The sequence below is a fragment of the Squalius cephalus genome, assembly GCF_949319135.1.
Source record: "Squalius cephalus genome assembly, chromosome: 14".
NCBI lineage: Eukaryota > Metazoa > Chordata > Actinopteri > Cypriniformes > Leuciscidae > Squalius > Squalius cephalus.
The window spans coordinates 2,913,964-2,924,640 of NC_137135.1; the positions used below are offsets into that span (position 1 = coordinate 2,913,964).

Here is a 10,677-nt window from a genome sequence, read left to right on the forward strand (position 1 = left end):
ATGGCTTCAGCAGCTGAAGATGATTATATTTGTCCTGTTTGCTATGAAATATTCAAGGTTCCTGTTTTTCTGTCCTGTAGTCACAGTATTTGTAAAGAGTGTCTACAACAGTTCTGGAAAACTAAGAAAACTCAGGAGTGTCCTGTCTGCAGGAGAAGATCCTCAAGAGATGATCCTCCAGTTAATCTCACGTTAAAAAACTTGTGTGAGTCGTTCCTGAAGGAGAGAAATGAGAAACGTTCATCAGGATCTGAGGAGATCTGCAGTTTACACAGTGAGAAACTCAAACTCTTCTGTCTGGAGGACAAACAGCCTGTGTGTTTGGTGTGTATTAATTCACAAAAACATGACAATCACACATTCAGACCCATCAGTGAAATGGTTACATCTTACAAGGTAAGACAAATGTTTAGTTTCACATGTAAAGAACAATAATTAGTCATAAACATATCATCACATTCATGCATTACTATTTCAATGTCATTTTACTCAACTTTATATGACATTTACTGTGCTGTAAAAGTATTCCCCATCCTGATTTCTTATGTTTTTGTGTCTCATACTAAATAGTGGAGCCTTTTTCATAGATATTTAGCCTGGTTAAAACCAGACCATTCTCTGTAGTAACTGAGTTATGGTCTGGCAAAGCTTCATTAATAACTCATTTCCAACCGGGCGTCACCAACGGACGTCACTCAAATGCCTTTGGGCGCAATTGGATAGACCTAAAACCAGTCAGAGCGATCGTCATCGTGTAAAGCCCGCCTCAACGTTTCTGATTGGTGCCTCAATTTCGACGGGTTAGAAATGGGCTTGAATGAGCTCTTTGCCAGACTACTTGCAGAGCAAATCTAAATTTGCCGGAAGTTGTCTGGGTTTTCCCAGGCTAATAGATATCATTATTTTGCACACACACACACACACACACACACAAAAAAAGGTTTTAGGTCCTGCCACATCATTTCAGTTGTGCTTTTTTGAGCCGTTCAGAGGTGGATTTACTTCAGTTTCAAATTTACTGATTTGAGCTTCAGTTTGCAGACTAAAGATTATGTGCTTTAGCATTTTCTGATAGAAAATAAGAAAATTCAGTTCCTACGATGTTGTTCTTGGCCCTTCTTCAGCCACTTCTGGGAAGGTTTGCTACTGTGCCGAGTTTTTTCCATTTGGATATAATGGCTCTCGCTGTGGTTCTTTGAGTCCAAGAGCCTTTGAAATAGCTTTGTAATCACAGACGGATGTGTTTCAATCACCGTCTTCATCATTATTCCTGGAGTTTCTTTCACCTTTGCCAAAAGTGTGTTACTGTTTAAGACCTTTTAACCAACTTCATGCTGTTGAAAAAGTCCTATTTAAGTGTTTATTTGATTAAACAGGGCTGCAGTGATCAGGACTGGTTGTGTTTAGTCCAGCTGAACAACATTATAAATACAGTTTCAGAGATTTGAGGAATTAGTAACTATGGGGCCAAATACATTATCAGGCAGGCCCAGTTAGTATTGGATAACTTTATTGCTTCAGTAAATAACATTGTCATTTACAAACTGTACTTTGTGCTCACTCAGGTTGCCTTTGTTTTATGGTAAGTAAGTATCTATGCAAGAAACATCTCATGGATGCCCTGGGACACATCTTCAGTGATGTATCCTGGGATCATTGGGTGTTTCGGGTCTCGCAACATCATACACCCTCACCCAGGCGACCCAGCCGGGGTTGATCAAGCCCCGACTTGCGTCCCAGTAGCAAACCACGGATCAGCCCTCTTAATCCAAAGCCACCTTGTAGCTTTTTCTGCGGCTTCGCTTGCAGATTGAATGGCCCTCTTCTTGGCCGCCCCTGTCAGACCCAAACGACTAAGGACTTTGCAAAGTGAACGCCCTGCAAAGCCTCTACAGCCGACTTCTATAGGCTCATAGAAGGTTTTCCAGCCTCTCTCCCTGCACTCCTCCACCAGTTCCTGGTACTTAGCGCGTTTCCTCTCATTGGCTTCCTCAATACGCTCTTCCCATGGCACCGTAAGTTCCAGCATGATCAGATGTTTTGAAGCCTCGGAGGTAATTATCATGTCTGGGCGGAGACTTGTGATTGCAATATGCTGAGGGAACCTCAGCTGTCTTCCAAGATCAACCTGCAGTTGCCAGTCAGAGGCTTTGTGGAGGAGGCCTGTTGTTAATTGTGGACGCGCCAGGGGTTTCTCTCCAGCTTTGATGAAGTGGACTACCTTCTTTGGAGCATGATGGTGTTTGCTGGTGCTAATGGCTGAGGCTACACTCTCAGCAATTGCCTTAAGCACCTGGTCGTGGCGCCAGCGATAGCGACCATCTGCCAGAGCCTTTGGGCAGCTGCTGAGGAGATGTTCTAGGGAGCCTCTTCCAGAGCAAAGAAGGCAGAAAGGTGTTTCACTCTTCCCCCAGACATGGAGGTTCGCTGGGCTTGGCAGGGCATCATAGACCGCTTGTACCAGGAAACGGACCCGATGGAAATCTGCCTGCAAGATGTTTGCCCAGGTAATCCTGCGCTGCAGTGTACTCTCCCACCTTGTCCATGCTCCCTGCTGCCGGAGTCCCACAACCCTGCTCACTCGCTCTTCCTCTACGCATGCTCGGACCTCTTCCTGGAGTAGATGGTGTCTTTCCTTGCTACGGGCCTGGCTGACCAAAGTCTTCGGGATGTAGCCCAAGCCCACTCTGCCTGTTGCCACGGTGCCCACCAATGCCTTTTGTCTTAGGCGTGACTCTGCCACCTCCACTGCTTTCCCAGCCTTCCACTTCCTTCCTGTCCTCACCTCAATGCCGGCTGATGACACTTTGCAGTCTCTGGAATCCCTGTACTGTAGGACTTCTCTGGTGCGTACCACCATAAATTCTTCAGTGAGGCCACTGAAGGGCAGCTGCAGGATGTTACTTGTCCCATACAGTGCAGCGCTGGTAAGACTGCGTGGAAGCCCTAGCCATTTCCGAAGAAAGCCACTGATCTTCCTTTCTAGGGACTCAACTGTTGTCATCGGGACTGCATAGACCAGCAGGGGCCACAGAACTCGGGGCAGGATGGAATGCTGGTAGATCCAGGCTTTAAATCTACCAGGCAGACCGGACTTATCAACCTTGGTGAGCCAAGCTCCAAGTTCTTTGTTGAACTTCTGGATGGTGGCAGAGTCTTTCAGGCTGGAGTCAAAAAGCTTCCCCAAACTCTTGACGGGTTGCTCTGTGATGGTTGGGATGACAGCTCCTGAGATGGAAAAACGGAACTTGTCAATCACTTTCCCCCTCTTCAGCACCATGGACCTTGACTTGGAGGGCTTAAAACTCATCCTTGCCCAGGTAATGAGTCTCTCAAGTCCTTGTAGGATCCACCTGCTCCCTGGGACTGAAGTTGTTGTAATGGTCAGGTCATCCATATAGGCTCTTATAGGGGGCTGTCGTATACCAGACTCGGTTAGGGGTCCCCTACATTCCACCTCGGCTGACTTCACCAACATGTTCATGGCAAGACGAAAAGAATAACAGAGATGGTGCAGCCTGTTATTATTCCTTTTCCAATGCGATGCCAGTCTGATGTTTCTGACCCAGAAGTGACCCGCATCCTGAAATTATTGTAGTAATCCAGGATCAGATCCTTGATCTTACTGGGAACATGATGGAGGTGTAGAGCAAGCTCGACCAGTTTGTGCGGTATGGACCCATAGGCGTTGGCCAGGTCCAACCACAAGACTGCTAGGTCGCCTCTGTTCTCATGGGCCTCTCTGATGAGCTGTGTAACTACACCAGTGTGTTCCATGCAGCCAGGAGCTCCAGGAATCCCCCCCTTCTGCACTGAGGGATCAATGTAGTTGTTCTTGAGGAGGAACTCTGTCAGTCTTCGTGATACGATGCTGAAAAACACCTTCCCTTCAACACTCAGTAATGAGATGGTTCGAAACTGGTTGATGTTTTTTGAGTTCTCCTCTTTGGGGATCAACGCTCCCTCAGCCCACCTCCACTGGTCAGCAACTCTTCCTCTTCGCCAAATCACCTTCAAGATCTTCCACAGGTGCCGTAGGAGCTCTGGGCAGCGCTTGTAGACCAAATAAGGTACTCCACTGGGGCCTGGAGTAGATGCTGAGCGAGCTGCCTTGATGATCTCCTCAACATTCTTCAAACTTGGCTCCCTCAGGTTGAACTCTGTTGTTGGGGGGCCGGGGCTGATGAGAGCTTTGTTGAGCTCCAGCTCTTGCTCTCTAAGTGGAGCCTCACTGTATCCTGGAGGAAGCGATTCACTTCCTCTGTAGAGCACTCAAGCCGGCCGCTGCGCTTGTCCCCGAGCAGTTGTTTTGTGAAGCCAAAGGGATTGGCGATGAAGGCCGCTCGCTTCCTAGCTCTCTCTCTTCCCCGTCTCCGGTGCCACTCTGCTCTGCGGAGGATCATCAGCTTCTTCCACAGGATGTTTTGCAGCTCTGCTAATGGTCGCTTCTCCTCAGCAGTAGCTTTCTTGTACTGTTTCTTGAGAGTACGAAGTTCCTGACGCAGGTGATGTATCTTGGTGGCCCTGCGGTTCATGGTGTAGGAGGGGGGCTTGGTTTTTCCCTTCTCTACCTGCCCAAATCTTTCTGAGGCGTAACTGAAGATGATGATAGTCATCGTTTGGAGTCGGCTGTCAGCATCTCCTTTGGCTGTGGCTTGGATGATATTGGACACATCCTCGTCGAACTGCAGCCACTCACTCCGTTTGCTGGCTGGGGGCCATTTAATCCGCTGCTGCGGAACTACTCTGCTGGGATTGGAAGGCTCTGGTACGTGGAGGGACTGGGCTCTGTGGGTTGCCTCCTGGCCGGGCTCCTCCTGCGTCTCACCAGGTTCAGGACCTGTGCGTTGCACCTCGCTCTCCCGCTCCACACATTTCATTCTGGCCTGGTGGATTCTTAGGCCACGATGATTCTTGCACAGCTTTCCGCAAATGCATGTCACGTTCGTTGTCTGTCCATTTGCAAGGGTTGTTAACCTTTGGTCCGTCCGATTGGAGATCTCATCCTCCCCCCCTCTCGGGATCTCCTGGGGGTATCTCTCTGTAGGGCTTTCCGTAGCTTGTTTGGGTTCTTTCTCGCGAAAGACACAGGCTGGGGTGCTAACCCATACTGTCCCAGGTGCCGTCTTTCCGTGCCGTCAACTGTCTCTCCAGTCGTCGACCAAACTATTCTTGGTTGTCACCTAGTCTATTCCTAGGGGGTCACTGGCTGAGCCAGACATTAACTATGCAAGAAACATCTCATGGATGCCCTGGGACACATCTTCAGCAATTTAGTATGAGATTTACAGAAAAACAGAAGAAATCAGGGTGGGGGTCAATACTTTTGCACAGAATTGTACGATCATATCACTGTATTTTCTTCTCTTCACTGTAATCTGGTGTTTAATGTATTTTTGTTCAATTCTAGGAGGAGCTCAATACAGCACTGAAGTCCTTACGACAGAAACTTCAACACAAGGAAAAGAAGAAAGGAAAGTTTGAGAAAACAGCTCAACACATCAATGTGAGGAAACTTTCATTACAGTCATTTTCATTACAGCTGGAGGATCACTTTATACCGTTATAAATTGATATATTTAATATAATGGATTCCAGCTGATTATTTCTGTAAATGAGAAGCAGCTTCTGCTTCTGGATCCGTTAAATGTTGGATATCTGAGATTTGTGTTGACTGAGATGATTGAAGTGAATGTGATTTGATTTCAGTCTCAAGCTGAGCACACAGAGCATCAGATTAAAGAAGAGTTTGAGAAGCTTCATCAGTTTCTCAGAGACGAAGAAGAAGCTACAATCACTGCACTGAGAGAGGAAGAGGAGCAGAAGAAGCAGAGGATGAAGGAGAAGCTGGAGGAGATGAACACACACATCTCAGCTCTTTCACACACAATCAGAGACATGGAGGAGATGATGAAAGACAATGACGTCTCGTTTCTAAAGGTGACAAATCAATCTGGCTTCATTCTTTGTGCACAAAACAACTTGTTCATAAACGCCAGAGGAGAACTGGCCCCTGACTGAGCCTGGGTTCTCCCAAGGTTTTTTTTTCTCCATTAGGTCACCTGATGGAGTTTTTCAGTTCCTTGCCACTGTTGCCTTTGGCTTGCTCAGTTGGGGATATTTGGGGATATTTAATTCAATTAATCAATCAACGATACTATTGATCAGCATTACCAAACGTAGACGTTTCACTAGAAACATTGATGTATTGTCTTAATTTATTACTGTGAAGCTGCTTTGATACAACCTGTGTTGTGAAAAGTGCTATATAAATAAACTTGACTTGAATTGACTTGTATAGAGAGACTCATTGACAATGAGAGTGTTTGATAAGATATTAAAATGTTTTCATACTCTATATTTTCCAGAACTTTAAGGCCTCAATGGAAAGGTAAGTGAGCTGCTCGTATCTCTTCTCTCAGTGGATCTGAACTCAAATTCACTGCAGTTCTGACTCCTGAATGTTCCTCAGAGTCCAGATCTCACAGCCGGATCCACGGATGAGTTCTGGAGCTTTGATTCATGTGTCGCGTTATCTGGGTAACCTGCCGTTCAGAGTCTGGAAGAAGATGCTGGAAACTGTCCAACACAGTGAGTCTCAGCAGATTTGACACCAGTGCAGAAGATAGTTCACATATAAACACACACAACAGCAACATTTGATAGACATATATTTCTAAGTGAATCTGAACTGTATTTCAGAAAATCATCAGATCATACAGCGAACTCATAATGAAAAGTCTATTCCTCATGGTTTATGTTTGTATATTAGGATACAATACTCTGTAAAACCCAACAAGTTAACTCAACTCAAACCGATTGAGGAAACTGATTGCGGCAAACCATTTAAGTTTAAAAATAAATACATATGAGTATTGTGAACTTATATATATTAATATTATATATATGACTCAATATATATAAGTTCACAATACTCATATGTATTTATTTTTAAACTTAAATGGTTTGCCGCAATCAGTTTCCTCAATCGGTTTGAGTTGAGTTAACTTGTTGGGTTTTATAACGGATGGATTGAGGCTTGAGACAAGTGGATTGAGGCTTCAGGTTTAATATCAGTATTCAATAAACACTATAGTGTTTATTGAATACTGATATTAAACCTGAAGCCTCAATCCATTCTAACAGTAACTGAGAGACCATTGTTACGATAGCATGATTTATGATCTCTTTCAACAAAAGAAAAATGTTCTACATTTACATTTCTAATACATGATATTTCATCCTGTAATCTGATGCTATTCTCTTTTCAGCTCCGTTGACTCTGGATCCAAACACAGCATATCGTCGTCTCGCACTCTCTGCTGATCTGACCAGTGTGTCGTACAGTGATGGAGATAAAACACTTCCTGATAATCCAGAGAGGTTTGACAAGTGTCCATGTGTCCTGGGATCTGAGGGCTTTAACTCAGGAACACACTGCTGGGATGTGGAGGTTGGAGACAATACAAGCTGGATTATTGGAATAACCACATCATCAAACCAAAGGAAGGGAAAGGGTTTCTTGAACTCTAATGTCTGGTATGTGTGGTACTGGAACAGCGAATACAGCTCAGAATCCCCAGAGCAACGCCTCACTGTCTTAACTGTTAAACAGAAGCTTCAGCGTGTGAGAGTTCAGCTGGACTATGACAGAGGAACAGTGTCATTCTCTGATCCTGTAACTAAAGACTGTCTGTGTAGATTCAGGACATCCTTCACAGAGACTGTCTTTCCATTCTTATGTAATGTCTGCAGAACTTCTCCTCTGAGGATCTTACCAGTTAAACTGTTTATTACAGCAGAAAATCACAGTTAAATCTGATTCTGCTTCTAGATTAATACAGTTTTGCTTCAATAATAACACTGTAATCAAAGGGTCTCATTGATCAATCACACTTCAATGTAAAGTTTACAACCAAATTAACCCTTGTGTTTCCTTAAGGACATGCTCTTTCAGTAAAAAAAAAAAAAAAAAAATCATCCTGTGTTAATGCCAACTGCATCTATTTTGGCACAAGTGTGTATTTTTATTTGAGTTTTCTTCTTTCCTTTCCACATTGTACACAAAATATTTACACTCAGGACCTTAAGGACAAAAATTACCCCAATTTCTTTTTATCCCAGGGCCATTTAACTATAAAATGATGCAGTCTTTGTTAATAGACTTTTGTTCTGTTGGCCTTTTCTTTTAAATATACTATATATATATATATATTTTTTTTTTTTTTTTTTACAAGATGGTGCCGTTTTCTCAGGTTTGGCCTATTGTCACAATTTGGTCTTGTCTTGGTCACGTTTCATGTCTGTCATGTGATCCCCTGTTCAAAGTCATGTGACCCTGCCGTGCGTTCCCTTGTCTGATGTGTCATGATGTTATTGGTTCATTGCTCACAGGTGTCCCTTGTTTAGTCATTAGTCTTGTGTATTTAAGCCCCATGTTTGCCCTGTGTCTTTAGTATTGGTTTGGGTAACTGCTGTTTGTTCTTGTTTCGAGTTTTCATGCCTTTGTTTTATGTTTGATCACGTTGGTATTAAAGTTGCACTTGGGTTCTCTACATCTTGCCTCCTACGTTACACCTATAAAGTGAATACTCACTTTTTTCCTGTTTTCTGCTTCTGCATATTAGAGTCAGTTGGATAAATTATTGTGTAATAATTGTGTTTGTGTTGATGTGAGGTTTGTGTATATGTAAATTTGTATCTGTGCATGTAATAGTTGATAAAGAAAAATTATTGTATTGTAAATCTCAAATCCCAAAGTAATTATTCATATTATAAATTCAATACTTAAGTAACCATTAAACAAGTCATACAATAATGAAAGTATGTTTAAATTCATGTTTACAATATGTAAGTAAGGGATAATGTAGAGCGAGGCGGTTGTTATAGCGAATACAACCCCGACAGGCTGTGATGGATAGATACATTATTTAACCCTTGTGTGGTGTTCACAACCCAATTTCACCTGTGGTGTTCCCGGTCAAAAATGACCGGACTATAAAAAATAGCTTATAAATCAGTTGTTATGCTATATTATCACCCAATATTGGATTCAATCTTTTTGTCCACTTGTTCTCTTCCAGTTAGGACTGGTTTTATATTTCTATTTGCATCTGATTAATTGTAGGCCTCATTTATTTGATAGTAGGCATCTAATTTTTTGAGTAAAAAAAACATTATTTTTGAATAATTTTGGAAATATTAAAGGGGGGGTGAAATGCTATTTCATGCATACTGAGTTTTTTACACTGGTAAAGAGTTGGATTCCCATGCTAAACATGGACAAAGTTTCAAAAACTAAGTTGTACGTTTGAAGGAGTATTTTTGTTCCAAAAATACTCCTTCCGGTTTGTCACAAGTTTCGGAAAGTTTTTTTCGAGTATGGCTCTGTCTTACGTAAGATAGGGCGGAATTTCCTTATATGGGTCCTAAGGGCACTTCTCCGGTAAGATCGCGGCCGCGCGCGCACTCTTAGACCAGAGCAAGAGAGCGAAAGCAGTTCGCCATCAAAGCGCCCTGCCCGGCTTTTGGGAAGTCAATGTCACCAAAGAAGTGGGTTTTTGGTTGCCAGGGCAAGACAACCCTGCACAGATTCCCAAAGAACCCAGCGTTAAGGGAATAGTGGATGGAGTTTGTTTTCCTAAGCATAAACGGAGTTGTGTAGACTGTTTGTTCCCTGCATTTCGACGATGATTGTTTTATAAACAAAGCCCAGATCGATGGATTTGCAGATCGTCTAATGCTTAAGGATCGAGCAGTCGCAATGATAAAGGTTCGCGGTCGTGCGTTGGAACCGGACGGTGAGTAACTGTTGAACAAATAATGTCTCTGTGTGTTGTCACTAGCTCGGCGCGTTAGCACAGCTAAGCTTCGCCCACACGGCCCGCCCCCAGCCGCTCGTTTTTTTCCGGAAAGACTCGGTACAGCCTATCTTTCTATAATAAATATAATAAAACAAAAGACTTTTTGGAGATATGAAGGATGCAATATTACTCTATAGGTACTCAAGATTAACAGGAGATTGAGTGAAAATGAGCATTTCACCCCCCCCTTTAAATGAAATCTGAAGAAAATTGGCACTGTTGATCACACTAGTCTACTTTAATATTTCACCAGGAATTTTGTTTTGAAAAACTTTTATTTTGTACAAAATGGCACATTGTCACTCTTGTGGTGTTCCCGGTCAAAAATGACCGGACTACAAAAAATAGCTTATAAATCAATCATTATGCAATATTTTCTCCCAATATTGGATTCAATCTTTTTGTCCACTTGTTCTCTTTCAGTTAAGACTGGTTTTATATTTCTATTTGCATCTGTTTAATTGTAATCCTAATTTATTTGAGAGTAGGCATCTCATTTTTTGAGTAAAAAATATATATATTTTTGAATAATTTTGGAAATATTAAATAAAATCTGAAGAAAATTGGCACTGATGATCACACTAGTCTACTTTAATGTTTCACAAGGAATTTTATTTTGAAAAACTTTTATTTTGTACAATATGGCACAAAATGGCACATTGTCACCCTTGTGGTGTTCCCGGTCAAAAATGACCGGCCTACAAAAAATAGCTTATAAATCACTCGTAATGCAATATTATCATCCAATATTGGATTCAATCTTTTTGTCAACTTGTTTTCTTTCAATTAGGACTGGTTTTATATTTCTATTTGC

At 42.6% G+C, this 10,677-nt stretch overlaps 1 protein-coding gene across 1 annotated transcript; it reads left to right on the plus strand.

Annotated features, from left to right (window-relative positions):
- On the plus strand, positions 1-7,816 carry LOC307170907 (E3 ubiquitin-protein ligase TRIM35-like; the record flags this gene model as incomplete). Its single annotated transcript, XM_079892216.1, has 6 exons — positions 1-396; positions 5,411-5,506; positions 5,710-5,940; positions 6,369-6,391; positions 6,473-6,591; positions 7,272-7,816. 6 exons carry the CDS (start codon positions 1-3, stop codon positions 7,814-7,816), a joined length of 1,410 nt encoding a protein of 469 aa, XP_079748342.1.
- Between the last annotated feature and the right edge of the window lie 2,861 nt (positions 7,817-10,677).